The sequence below is a fragment of the Crinia signifera genome, chromosome 12 (assembly GCF_055691185.1).
Source record: "Crinia signifera chromosome 12, ASM5569118v1, whole genome shotgun sequence".
Lineage (NCBI taxonomy): Eukaryota > Metazoa > Chordata > Amphibia > Anura > Myobatrachidae > Crinia > Crinia signifera.
Window position 1 is genome coordinate 55867788 of NC_139228.1, and position 14630 is coordinate 55882417.

The 14630-nt window shown below is 47.5% G+C and overlaps 1 protein-coding gene across 20 annotated transcripts in view; it reads right to left on the bottom strand.

Moving 5' to 3' along the window:
- NRXN3 (neurexin 3) overlaps window positions 1–14630 on the bottom strand; it is a 289777-nt gene that overhangs the window by 42516 nt on the left and 232631 nt on the right. For all 20 annotated transcript variants that reach the window (XM_083166934.1, XM_083166933.1, XM_083166932.1 and 17 more), the window contains one exon: window positions 4704–4875. In XM_083166934.1, the coding sequence (XP_083023060.1) occupies window positions 4704–4875 (172 nt within the window). The remainder of the gene's footprint in view (window positions 1–4703; window positions 4876–14630) is intronic.

Sequence of the window (14630 nt, forward strand, 5' to 3'; positions counted from 1 at the left end):
AGCTGCACATCCCTTACTGCTTTGGTGGGCACATATGGATGTATATTATAGCTATATAGAGGTGGCTGGTTGTGCTGGTACGGATGGAGCTGCACATCCCTTACTGCTTTGGTGGGCACATATGGATGTATATTATAGCTATATAGGAGGTGGCTGGTATGGATGGAGCTGCACATCCCTTACTGCTTTGGTGGGCACATATGGATGTATATTACAGCTATATAGAGGTGGCTGGTTGTGCTGGTACGGATGGAGCTGCACATCCCTTGCTGTGGCGGTGGTGCACATATGGATGTATATTACAGCTATATAGGAGGTGGCTGGTTGTGCTGGTACTGATGGAGCTGCACATCCCTTACTGCTTTGGTGGGCACATATGGATGTATATTATAGCTATATAGAGGCGGCTGGTTGCGCTGGTACTGATGGAGCTGCACATCCCTTGCTGCTTTGGTGGGCACATATGGATGTGGGCTAATGACTGTCGGGATCTTGACTGTCGGGATCATATACCACACCCAGGAGGTGGCTGGTTGTGCCGGTACTGATGGAGCTGCACATCCCTTGCTATATACAGCTATATAGAGGCGGCTGGTTGTGTCATACTGAAAGAGCTGCACACGTCTGAGGACACAGATGAGATGCTACAAATATGTCGCCACAGACTAAACCGCTCCTGGAGTCTACTGAACATATTGCAGCCGACAGAGCACAAGGACGATTTAGTATCAATAGCGCATGGACAAAGAATTCTCCTGACTTCTGTCACTTCCCCAGCAGGACTGATCAGCAATCCCGGGGCCCACTGAGATCCATCTGCTGCTTTTGTTCAAAGTGCTGATTGATTCACTGCAAATTATGACAATTATCATAGATTCCGCAGGGTTTTCAATGTACTGTGCAGGTGGTCCCATCCTTTACGCTGCCCCCATGGCTTCATGTGGGAGTGATCAGCCATCATCTCTCTGTATGAACTCTCTTTCAAGTGATCAGACTCTTACCAGCAACATCAAAGTATACAGACCGTTCTAAAGCAAGACCGCTCTCTCTCTCTCCCCCCTCCCAATTCAGAGACCTCTACCAACACAGCCATAATGCAGAGGCCACCCCCCCCCCCATCTCCTTCTCATGCACAGCCCCCCCCCCACCATATCTTTCTAATACAGCACACTTTCCCCTCTAACCACCACCTCCTAATACACACACCTCTACCAACACAGCATAATGCACAGCTTTCGCCCTCCGTCTCCTCCTAATGCACAGCCCCTTCATCTCCTTCTGATGCATAGCTCTCCCCTCCATCTCCTCCAAATGCACAGCTCTCTCCCCTCCATCTCCTCCTAATCCAGCACACTCTTTCTCTCCATCACCTTCTAATGCACAGAACCCCAATCTTCTCCTAACGCACCGCCCTCTCCACCTAACACACCGCCCCCTCCTTTCCACCTAATGCACCGCCTTCTCCATCTAACCCGCTGCTCCCCTCCTCCTAATGCACCGCCCTCTCCATTTCCTCCAAAAGAACCACCCTCTCCTACTCCACCTCCTAACGCGCTGCCCTCTCCTCCAAATGCAGTGACCTCTCTTCTCCTTCTCCTCCTAATGTACCGCCCACCTTCTAATGCACCACCTTCTCCTCCGAATGCACCGACCTCTCCTCTACACCTCCTACCGCACTGACTTCTCCTCCTCCGAGTGCACTGACCTCTTCTCTCCATCTCCTCCTAACGCGCCAACCTCTCCTCTTAGCATAATCAACCTCTCCCTCCCCATCTCTCTCTCTTAATCCATCTCCTCCTAATACACAGGTATCAGTATAGACCAGTGGTAGCCAACTCCAGTCCTCGAGAGCTACCAACAGTTCACATTTTCCAGACAACCTAGCTGCTGCAAAGATGCACTCATTATTTACCAACACATTTTAAAAGATCCACAGGTGGAGCCAATTACTTCACTTGCGATTCCGTGAGGAGATCTGGAAAACATTAACTGTTGGTAGCTCTCGAAGACTGCAGTTGGCTACCCAAGGTATAGACCTTCACCTCAGTCTCCCACCACATACAAAAACACAGTGCTAACAGGGAGGGGGGCGGTGAGACCCTCTGCAGATCCACCTTCCAGCTTCCTCTTTGCTCCGCAATGTTCTCTAATAACTGTGTCCCCGGAGGTGCGCTCGCTCAGTCTGCCAGCAGGTAGTGTGATCTCCTCCTGGTGTCAGTGTTTAATCTCTGGCTTACTCGGAAGTTCACAGTCTGCCCCGAAAAAGCTTATCAGCTTCCGAGAAGCTTTTACAGAGAGGAGAAAAGAGGCTCTTTGATAGCAGTAATTGTATTCAGCTTGTCAGATCACAGGCAGGAGAACAATGATCCACAAGATCAGGACGGGAGGCAGTAATGAGAGTACACAGTAAGTGCTGCAAAGTTATTCTTTTACTCATTTTAAATGAAGGGAGTTTGGGAAGAAAGTAATCATTGGGGGGTGCGTGATGTGAATACGGCCGGCTGCGCTACATTTGCCACGTAAAGCTGGGTACACACTAGTAAGATCAGGGGGGAGGAACACGACGTTGGCAAGCACATACAGTACACACTAGTTGAAGGCGATGTGTATACCAGGTGAGAACATGGGGGGAACGACCTGTTGCCGGCACGCACATGCACACTTGCTGATGCCGACCGCATCGGAGCTCGGGCAATAGCCATGCTACGCTAATTGGGGGTTCATGTCAACACAAAAGCATGTGGAAAACTCATGTCCACATTTTCATGTGTCCACACAGGCTGCCATTGACTGACAGCTAGGCAGAGTGATTGGCGGGATCTCACATCCAGTGCCACAGATGCGGAAGATGGCATCTGCCCTCCGTAATGGGAAGGGGTGGACAGGATTATGCTTCTATGGCTTATCGGTGATCTATTATATAGCGGACAAAGCACAATGATAACCCAGACCTCAATTACATAGCTCACAGAATAAAACTGCCCTATAATTAATAAAAGGACATAAAAACATAAATAAAATAAACTTGATGTTGCCGCATGTTCAATATCCCTCCAGAGAGAACACGTGTCCCAACCAGTGTAAGAGTCTGGCTTGTGTTATACCAGGAGGCGTCAGCTCCCCCCAATCACATACTAGCTATATCGCTTCCATTGCCCAGAGGCTCCTGATTGGTTGTGGTTTCCTTGCTTGATACCCAATAATAGTCAGTACTATGGATATACCCAATTGCAACGGAGGACCAGTCCCGCATTACTGGGAGCGTCATTCTTCCCTTCAGGGAATAGTAGTTAGTGACACAAATCATTGTTACGTCGGCAGTAATGACTGATACCCTTGTGCCAGGTGCTGGTACACACCAGTAGGGAATGCCAGTCATGCCACACAGCAGATCACTGCAACATTACTTTATATACCCTGCAATGAGCAGCTAAGGAATAACGATAAGAAAAAGCTTTGTAACATAACATATCACACATTGGTCGCAGGTGAGGTGGTATGTACTAATGCCACACTAGCGATTGGTCGCACACAGAGCGGTGGCAGTGATCCGATTATTGCCAGTTGCTGTGGTATTTTCCATCTGTTCTCTGCCCATCATCTGTCGAGAACATTGTGGTTGGGAGTTCTCCTGTGTTTATGGCCACAGACGGATCCAGCTCTATGTATCGCTATGGATAACTGTCAGCTTTGATGTTAACACACTTCCCGCACTCTATGCCCAGCCACCTTCCTGGCCCATTCTACTCAACCTCCACTTGTGGTCTTCTAATGAACAGTGGAGCCCATGGAAACTCAATAAGCCCCTGAGATGTGGCACACTGAGAACCACAACGCAGTGGAACCTCAACTCTGCCACACAAAAAACCTGGCCACAGCATAACCCTATGCCTGCCACACAAGAAGCTTGACCACAGTCCCTCTATCACGTGGTAAGCATTGCCACAGCACAACTCTACATTGTAACCATAGGTTGGCCACACAAAAGGCTTACTACAGGAGAACCCCCCTTGCTACAAGAGAACCCCTTCCCTGCTCCACATGTACCTGCTCTATGGTGTAACACCTTCCTTGCCCCACTAGTACCCGCTCTATGGTGTAGCACCTTCCCTGCCCCACTAGTACCCGCTCTATGGTGTAACACCTTCCCTGTCCCACTAGTACCCGCTCTATGGTGTAGCACCTTCCCTGCTCCACATGTACCTGCTCTATGGTGTAACACCTTCCTTGCCCCACTAGTACCCGCTCTATGGTGTAACACCTTCCCTGCCCCACTAGTACCCGCTCTATGGTGTAGCACCTTCCCTGCCCCACTAGTACCCGCTCTATGGTGTAACACCTTCCCTGTCCCAATAGTACCCGCTCTATGGTGTAGCACCTTCCCTGCCCCACTAGTACCTGCTCTATGGTGTAGCACCTTCAGTGTCATGGATTATTTAAACAAGCATATCTGATGTGTTTATTTTTCAGATTATGGCGATACCCGGAAATCCCCCCAGCCTTCCCCCTTCTGTCAAGGTTTCCCATTCAGTAACAGACTCCCAGAAGTCTCCCTGCAGTAGCCGGTTACATCCATAGCCTACACTGGAGGAGAGAAGACAACACAGAACATTCTCCATGTGCAGTAACTGCCCCACTCCAGACAGGATCACCAATCTCTGCATGGGACAGTGCGACAGGAAGCACTAATGTAGTGTGGTTACCTCCGGGGTAGTACTCGTTGATCGGCCAATTGTCCACTTGCAGAGTTGCATTTCCACCATTTCGAGTGTACTTCACCACGTGGTAATTACCATCATTAACTGGGGTACTGTCTTCCCGAATGGAGATGTCCATTAGCCCAATGTTGAAGGTGACACCAACTTTGCCCTGCTCCTGCACAGAAGGAAATAGAAGATAAAGAAACAATATTGACTACTGTACTACAATAGAGCAACGTCACTGCCCCCCGTTATTATATACTGTGCCACATCCACCTGCCGGCAGCCCATCGTGCGAATGTACACCAAGTTGTTTAAAGATATCAGAAGTATATACAGTATGTAGAGCTCTTAGTTACCCTTTCTAACCCATTTACAGGGCTATGATTGGTGTCTGCCTTGATTTTACCTTTCCTTACTGGACAGGGTTAACCCCTTCCCGACATTTGACGTACATTTACGTCATGGTCGGGATGTACTTCCCGACACATGGCATAAATGTACGTCATGACTTTAAAGTGTCACTGCGTCTAGAGACGCAGTGACAGAGGGACGATGTCTGCTGTCCCTGACAGCAGACATGTCCCTGCATGCCCAGGGGGGGCTGCGATGCCGCCCCCCCCGTCGGCGATCGCTGTGATTGGCTGTTCAGTGTGAACAGCCATTCACAGCGTTTTCCTGTGTTACCAGCGAATCAGACGCTCGGTAACACAGGTGTCAATCACCGCCGGGCGTCAGGGGGCATGAGGGGGTCATCGGTGACGACGACACCTCACCCCACCTGCCCCCAAGGCTGTGATTGGTCCGTGGGACCCACGGACCAATCACAGCCAAGGCGCGACATTTAAACTAACGGTGACTGCGCTGCAGACGCCATTCCGGTCTGGAATTGCGTGCAGAGCGGTCACCGTGCCTATCTGCCGTGATACTGACCTGATCCTTGCAAATACTTACCTGATCCTTGCAAATACCTTACCTGATCACCTGATCACTGCTTGTAGCGTGCTGGATGCTTCCTGGATCTGACTTGTGACTTCCTGCTGCTGCTGCAGTGTGATAGAGAGAGACAGAGAGAGATAGAGAGATAGTGATAGAGAGTGCTATATTTTGTGTCTACTACCCCCCCTTTTTGGGGCTGCAGGTTTTTTTTTTATATATATAACTCAGTGCTGCTGCTGCAGTGTCATAGAGTGATAGATAGTGATAGATAGTGAGAGATAGAGAGATAGTGATAGAGAGTGCTATATTTTGTGTCTGCTACCCCCCCTTTTTGGGGCTGCAGGGTTTTTTTTTTATATATATAACTGTCAGTGCTGCTGCTGCTGCAGTGTCATAGAGTGATAGATAGTGATAGATAGTGAGAGATAGAGAGATAGAGAGTGCTATATTTTGTGTCTGCTACCCCCCCTTTTTAGGCCGGAGGGTTTTTTTTTATATATATAACTGTCAGTGCTGCTGCTGCAGTGTCATAGAGTGATAGATAGTGATAGATAGTGAGAGATAGAGAGATAGTGATAGAGAGTGCTATATTTTGTGTCTGCTACCCCCCCTTTTTGGGGCTGCAGGTTTTTTTTTTATATATATATAACTGTCAGTGCTGCTGCTGCAGTGTCATAGAGTGATAGATAGTGAGAGATAGAGAGATAGTGATAGAGAGTGCTATATTTTGTGTCTGCTACCCCCCCTTTTTGGGGCTGCAGGTTTTTTTTTATTTATATATAACTGTCAGTGCTGCTGCTGCAGTGTCATAGAGTGATAGATAGTGAGAGATAGAGAGATAGTGATAGAGTGCTATATTTTGTGTCTGCTACCCCCCCTTTTTGGGGCTGCAGGTTTTTTTTTTTATATACAGTATACCTGTCAGTTGCTGCCAGTTGCACTGTCAGTTGCACCAAAGGTTGTGCACCTGCTGCCCCTCACTGGTAATCAGTGTCGCATCACTGATCACCTTTTTTTTTTTTTTTGAGGGTGCTGTGGGGTCTTTTTTTAATTTTTTTTTTTTTTGATCAAATTCCTGTTGCCTTTGAGCGCTGTTCAGTGACGGACGTTACTGACCAACATCTGTGCTCAATTTTTGGCGCAGGACCTTTTTTTTTTTTTTTTCTGCACTACATACACACTACACACTACATACTACATTGAAATAAAGTTTGTACCCCCCCTACACTATACACGTGTTGAAACATTTCACTACCAGAAACACAAAAATAAAAATGGCATCCCAAATGTCATCCCAAATGTCATCCCAGCAGTCATCCAGAAGAATGTATTCAGCGGAGGAGGCATATGCCATGCTTGCCTCTGACTCTGACACAGCCAGTGAGGCAAGCGGGGAATTTGAAGGATTCGTCTTAACCTCATCTTCCTCCTCTAGTGATGAGGGACCCCCTCAAAGACGCCCCCGTAGAGCAGCTGAGACCCCCCCCCCCAATAATTGATCTCGTATGGACCCCACCACCAGACAATTTTGAGCCCCAGGTTCCTGAGTTTTTGGCCATCCCAGGAATCCAATTTGATTCAGCAGGTCTCAGAGAAATTGACTTTTTCAAATTATTTTTCTCTGATGATTTTATAAATTTAATGGTGGACCAAACTAATTTATATGCCCAGCAGTTTATTGCTCAAAACCCCACGTCATCATTTGCTAGGTGGACCCCTGTAGATGCAGTAGAGATGATGACGTTTTGGGGTCTGGTGTTTCATATGGGCATAGTAAAAAAGCCAGAAATTAGGCAATATTGGAGTACAGATGTTCTGTACAGCACCCCACTTTACCGTATGGCCATGACCTGGACTCGTTTTGAGTTAATCCTTAAATTTTTGCATTACAACGATAATGCACAGTGCCCACCCAGAGATGATCCCACCTTTGACCGGCTATTCAAAGTCAGGCCGGTCATTGATCACTTCAGTGCCAAATTTGAAGAGATGTACATCCCAGATAAATTCATTTGCATAGACGAGTCCCTTATACATTTTAAAGGAAGGGTTAAATTCCGCCAGTACCTTCCCAGTAAGAGGGCAAGGTATGGCATAAAAATGTATAAGCTGTGTGAAAGCACCTCAGGGTACACTCACAGGTTTAGGGTATATGAAGGGAAGGATTCAAGAATTGAACCGCCAGAATGCCCCCCCTCCCTCGTAGGTGTTAGTGGAAAAATTGTCTGGGATTTAGTGCACCCCTTCCTGGATAAAGGTTATCACCTCTATGTGGATAACTTTTACACCAGCATCCCCCTGTTTAAGGCCCTTGGTTCAAGAGGTACAGCAGCTTGCGGTACTGTGCGCAAGAACCAAAGAGGCCTCCCAAAAACGCACATTGCCCAAGTAATGAGAAGGGGTGAAAGCAGGGGAATATGCACCGAAAATATGTTGTTGGTCAAATATAAGGACAAGAGGGATGTCCTTATACTGACAACAATTCACGGAGACAGTACCACCTCCGTCCCTGTACGAGGTACCAGTACCCACACCTCAAAACCTAATTGTATCCTGGATTACAATAGGTACATGGGCGGAGTGGATCTTTCAGATCAGGTACTGAAGCCGTACAGTGCCCTGCGGAAAACAAAAATCTGGTACAAGAAGCTGGCCGTGTATATCATCCAGATGGCACTGTATAACGCTTACGTGCTATTCCGTTCTACCAGCCAGAGGGGGACATTTATGCACTTTCAAGAGGAAGTCATAAAGGGCCTAATATTTGGGAACCAGCAGGCAGAGGGCCCCAGTACTTCTAGTACTGGCCCCCGTATTGTACCAGGGCAGCATTTTCCTGATGAAATCCCCTCCACTGGAAAAAAGGGCAGGACACAAAAAAGGTGCAAAGTTTGCTATAAAAAGGGAATAAGAAAGCAAACTATTTTCCAGTGTGACACTTGCCCCGACAAACCCGGCCTATGTATAAAGGAGTGTTTTAAAATATACCACACATCTATGGATTATTAGGTTCATCATTTTACGGTGCTTCGGGGGTCTTGCTAATGCCACATAGCACCCACCATTCATTCCACCAGAATCTGAGCCGCAAAATCCAAAAATCACTCCTTCCCTTCTGAGTCCTGCCATGCACCCAACTGGTATTTTTTGGTCACATATGAGGCATTGCCGTACTCGGGAGAAATTGGGGCACAGATTTTGGGGTGCTTTTTCTCCTTCATACCTTATGAAAATGAAAAATTTTGAGCCAGAACTGCATTTTTGTGTAAAAAAATGTAACTTTTCATTTTCACTGCCCAGTTGTATCAAAATTGGTGAAACCCCTGGGGGTTTGAAATGTACACTATACCCCTAGATGAATTCCCTGAGGGGTGTAGTTTGCAAAATGGGGTCACTTGTGGGGGGGTTCCACTGTATTGGTGCTTCGGGGGTCTTGCTAATGCGACATAGCACCCACCAAAATTCCACCAGAATCTGAGCTGCAAAATCCAAATATCACTCCTTCCCTTCTGAGTCCTGCCATTTTTTGGTCACACATGAAGCATTGCCGTACTCGGGAGAAATTGGGGCACAGATTTTGGGGTGCTTTTTCTCCTTCATACCTTATGAAAATGAAAAATTTTGAGCCAGAACTGCATTTTTGTGTAAAAAAATGTAACTTTTCATTTTCACTGCCCAGTTGTATCAAAATTGGTGAAACCCCTGGGGGTTTGAAATGTACACTATACCCCTAGATGAATTCCCTGAGGGGTGTAGTTTGCAAAATGGGGTCACTTGTGGGGGGGTTCCACTGTATTGGTGCTTCGGGGGTCTTGCTAATGCGACATAGCACCCACCAAAATTCCACCAGAATCTGAGCTGCAAAATCCAAAAATCACTCCTTCCCTTCTGAGTCCTGCCATGCACCCAACTGGTATTTTTTGGTCACATGTGAGGCATTGCCGTACTCGGGAGAAATCGGGGCACAGATTTTGGGGTGCTTTGTCTCCTTCATTCCTTGTGAAAATGAAAAATTTTGAGCCAGAACTGCATTTTTGTGTAAAAAATGTAATTTTTCAGTTGCACAGCCCAGTTGTATCAAAATTGGTGAAACCCCTGGGGGTTTGAAATGTACACTATACCCCTAGATGAATTCCCTGAGGGGTGTAGTTTGCAAAATGGGGTCACTTGTGGGGGGGTTCCTAACTTTTAGCATCTTATGGTGCCTAGAAACCTACATGGTGCCTAAAAAATAATCTCATAAAAAGGAGGCTCCAAAATCAAGTAGGTGCTCCTTCTATTATGAAGCCTGTGGTTTGGTCAACGTGCACACTAGGGCCACATATAGGATATTTATGAAAACAAAAGAATTGGGGGAATCAATTTTTAGTCACATTTCTCTAGTAAAATGTACTGTGTTCCTTAGAAAAATGTATTAAAATTGCAAATCTGCAAAAAAAATGAAATTTTGAAATTTCACCTACACTTTGTTTTAATTCCTGTGAAACACCTAAAGGGTTAACAAACTTCCAAAATGCTGTTTTGAATACTGTGAGGGGTGCAGTTTTTGAAATGGCATCATTTATGGGGGTGTCTCACATACAAGTCCCTCAAAGTCACATCAGAACTGAACTGGTCCCTAAAAAAATCAATCAGTGTTTGACATTTTCTTGAAAATTTGCTATTCATATTGTAAGCCTCCTAGTGTCCAAAAAAATTAAAAGGAAGTTGAAATAATGATGGAAACATAAAGTAGACATATGGTCTATGTTAGTTGTTAACTATTTTGAGTGGTATGATTATTTGTCTCACAAGCAGAAAATTTAACATTTTGCAAATTGCTAAATTTTCCATTTTTTTCCGACATTTTGGTATTTTTCACAAAAAAACACAGACTGTATCGACGAAAATTTACCACTAACTTGAAGTACAATGTGTCACGAAAAAAAAATCTCAAAATCACTGGGATAAGTAAAAGCAAAAAAAAGTTATCCCCACTTAAGTGATACATGTCAGATTTGAAAAAAAGGGCTCGTCAGGAAGGCAAAAACATGCTGTGTCAGGAAGGGGTTAAAGATTACGAGTCCCTCTGCCAATGCCCAATCTCACACAATAAGAACCGGAGTACATTCCATTCCAACTGAGCATAAATGTTACAGCTTCATCCTCCGCTGCTGCGCCGGTTACTGCTGCTTGGGGACCAATCCAGCAGCACTTGCAGATAAGATTCAGAAGACATCTGGGAGCCGGCAAACACAGGCAGCCGCACCAGGGATCACATAAATGCAAATATGGCCCCGCTTCTATCACAATTAAGTGGTAGGATTTGAGGCGGTTTGTGCAGGAGCCGCGGCCCCGTCTCCCACCAGTACTGATATTAACGCAACCTCTCCGGGTCTCTGCGCAGCCGTATATCGCTCCACCTCTGTCACAATGCTCAGGTGACAATCACAGAAGAACTTCCAGCTAAAATAATACTTTAGAGCCCAATAGGAGAGTCACAGGAGCAGAGCAGGTATTCGGTCCACAGGTCAACACCATATGGTCCACACATGAAAAGGTCAAACTATGGGTTTTTTTTTAACTTCCTTTTTATAACTTTATCATGCTCGTCCATTTAGATGACCTCTAACTGGGAATGGTAACACGTGCAACCATCCCGACACATGCCGAGCACAGCAAGTCACCCAGCCCTACGCACGCCGATTGAGGCAACTCACCCAGCCCGACGCACAGCGAGCGCAGCAAGTCACCCAGCCCGACGCACGGCAAGTCACCCAGCCCGACGCATGGCGAGCGTGGCAAGTCACCCAGCCCGACGCATGGCGAGCACACTATTGGGGGTCCGTGTGCTGAAATCTACAAATCAACACAAAAAAACATGAAAAACCTTTTCATGTGCTGACTATTGCTGCGTTGACCTTGTCCACGTCGACCATTTCTCAAGCCAAGACCATATGAGAAGCCGGCATCACCCGAAGGAAGAGCAGGTCCCTGCACGGAGCCGGCACCAGCCCCATCTAGCCTATGCCATGGCTGAGAGCATGGGGCTGTGTGATACTATCACACCCGATTATGACAACTCACCTGCAACTGCAGGTCAGGCTAAAGGTGCCCATACACTATCCATTCCGCACTTAATTAGTACACATCGCATGCCTTGTGCATGCGATTCGATGTAAAGCTAGTACAAAAAGTATGTGCAGCACATACTTTTTGTACCGTACGATGAGATGCGCGGGAGCGCGCATCTCATTGTACAGAACGGACGGTCCGGGAGAGACACCTTTAGAGAGAGTCCTGCTCATAGGCAGCTGGATCCTGGAGTATGTACAACAGGTGTGTGGTGCCAAGCTATGCCTCTCCCCATCACCCACCACCTACCACCTACCCCTTCACACAAGCTGATAGTCACCCACTGCCTTCTCCTGCCACCGTCTGCCTCTGCCACTCACTGCCTGCACATCATCCTGTTTTCACCCTCTCCCAGTCCATCTCTGCCTTCCTGTCACCCACCGTTTTCCTAATGACCCTCTGTCTCACCAGTCACCCTCTGCCTCTCCCTTTCACCTTCAAAGCCTACACAAGAATATACATTTTCATGTATTTAAAAACACATTCAGGGTCAGAGGATCAGAATGGAGCTCAAATCTGTGATATGTAAGAAATTAAGTGGTCGCTTCGTTTTCTTGCCTCCGCCGCGTGGAGCATGCACAATCTGCTGGGGCACGTGTGCTGGCCATTCTGCGGTAACTTCATGGGGTCCTATAAATCATTTCTATTGTCAGACAGGGTCCCAGAACCAAATGCAGCGTCTCTGGTGAGCAGCGTCACCTGGTTGGGGATTGTTTACCTCACCCGCTGAAACGTCATTATTGTATAGTGACAGGAGAGAACAGAAATGCAGCGTCCCCCTTGCACCCAGCCTCTCACATTGCAGAAGGCTGGAAGACTAGCGAGCATACACCACCGCCAGCCCGAGGATAGAGTGACTTGGACAGAAGACTTGCAGCGCCCACCTCTCTCTCCGCGTGACAGCAATTCTGTGCTTAAGAGCAAGGAAGGACACTTGGGGAAATAGAGGCGGATTACACATGATTACCTGAAATTTGTCAGCCCTGTGATCTGCGCCCATCAAACCACCCACACACTGAAAGATCAGTCAGTCATTCTGGAGGATGCATCATGCAAGAGGCTTTCAAAGCCCATCCCCAGCCATTCGCTCTGGAGTGCACGGGCAGCCAGGATAGAAAAGCAGGGACATCCGAAGCACATGGGAGACAGGATGCAATCAGGACATTATGGCTGCCGGCTGATAGAGTATGGGTTAGGGATGCCGATCCCGAGATTTAGGGCATTTTTGGCCAGGATTTGAATCCCGGGATTGGAGGCTCCAATCCCGGGATTACGGGATCGAAATGCACATGCGCATTTGATCCCCTTCTCATTGTAGCACTGAGCGGGCTGGGGAGGGGGCGGTTAACTTAAAGACTGGGCAGATGCGGTGGTGTTTGAACACTGTGTGGTTGCGCAGCGTGACCTCTAACATCACGCTGTGATGCCTGGCAACAAGGTTGGGTGGTTGCGCAGCGTGATAGGAGTGATCACATCACGCTGCCCAGCCACACACTGATTCCCACGCCACCGCTTCTGCCCGGACACAGTGTTACCCGCCTCCTCCCCGGCCCACTGAGTCACCTCGCCTCAAATGCCGCCACACATTTCCTCTATGCTTAGGAGGTAATTTATTAATCATTGGGCTATCAGGAGGCCGATCCCGGGATTGACCGTTTTTCAATCCTGAATCCCGGGATTGAAAAAAATGGCCTGGGATTGGCCTCCCTAGTCCGGGTGGCCACAAGTGCGCAGGAAGCAGACAAGGCTATTTCCTTATATAGCACATGGAGACCCTGTATAGAAGAAAAGGGGAAGCAGAGAATGAAGGACAGAGATCCAAGTCTGCACGGACCATTGGGTTATACGTACAGGGTAATGCTGGACAGCAGATGCATCAGTGCAGCCTATTATACCTATATGAGGGAAGTGGACAAGACTCATTGAATCAAAAAAGCAAGAAATTTTGTGACTGGAGTAAATAAATGTATATTGTTTCTGTGAATGGTAAATACTGGCTGCTTTTGCATGAAGCCCACAGATAGTAATCAGCTTTCTTCTTCCACTGCAATTTAGAAATCTCTCTGCACGTTACATCCACCGCACCTCCAGCGCAGCATGGTTTTGCCCATTTGCATGCATTTTTGCTTTGCTAACAAAAAGCTGAATCAGACCAGATATGCAGTAACTATTTTGATGCCAGATTAATCTGCAGACAAACCGCTAATGACCATCGGATTGTGTGGTGCGCAGAACATGGGGCTGCAGTGCACAGAGGAACAAGTTCTAAGGCCCCGAGATGCTCCTCAATCAATCGTCAGACCTTGTACAGTGTCTGGCAGTAATCCATTTCTCATTAAGCCCAGGCGCTAGCAGGACCCTGCTGCAGCGCAGCCATCACAGGATGCTTGTCAGGAGATCATGATGAATCTGTCTGTAATTAGGCACTTTTGGGTTAATCAATTTCAATTTCTACTTTGACTACGACACAAGAAATCACTGCCGGGTTCCTTTGCTGCTTGGTGCCAACCCATACACTATGCCAAGCTGGTTGGGAGCAAGGGCAGACACCGCAGGGGATCTGCAGTCTACACGGTGATTGGTCATACATGTAGCTGGACTGTGTGTGTGTGTGTGTGTGTGGTGGGGGGGGGGGGGGCACATACACTACCGTAGTCCCAGGGAGAGGCGCCACAAGTCAATAGCAAATTCTGGGTAATAAATTCTCAGCTGCCGCTGGAACAGGTTGATAAATTGCCCTGTGTAGTATTGGCAGGTTATGAGTGGATGAACCCTGGAAGGCTGACGGCGTCGGCACACTGATAACCCTCATTGCTCATGTTCATCATCGCCTCTGGCAGTAATATTAGACTCTTTCCTAAGACGCCGTCGTCATTG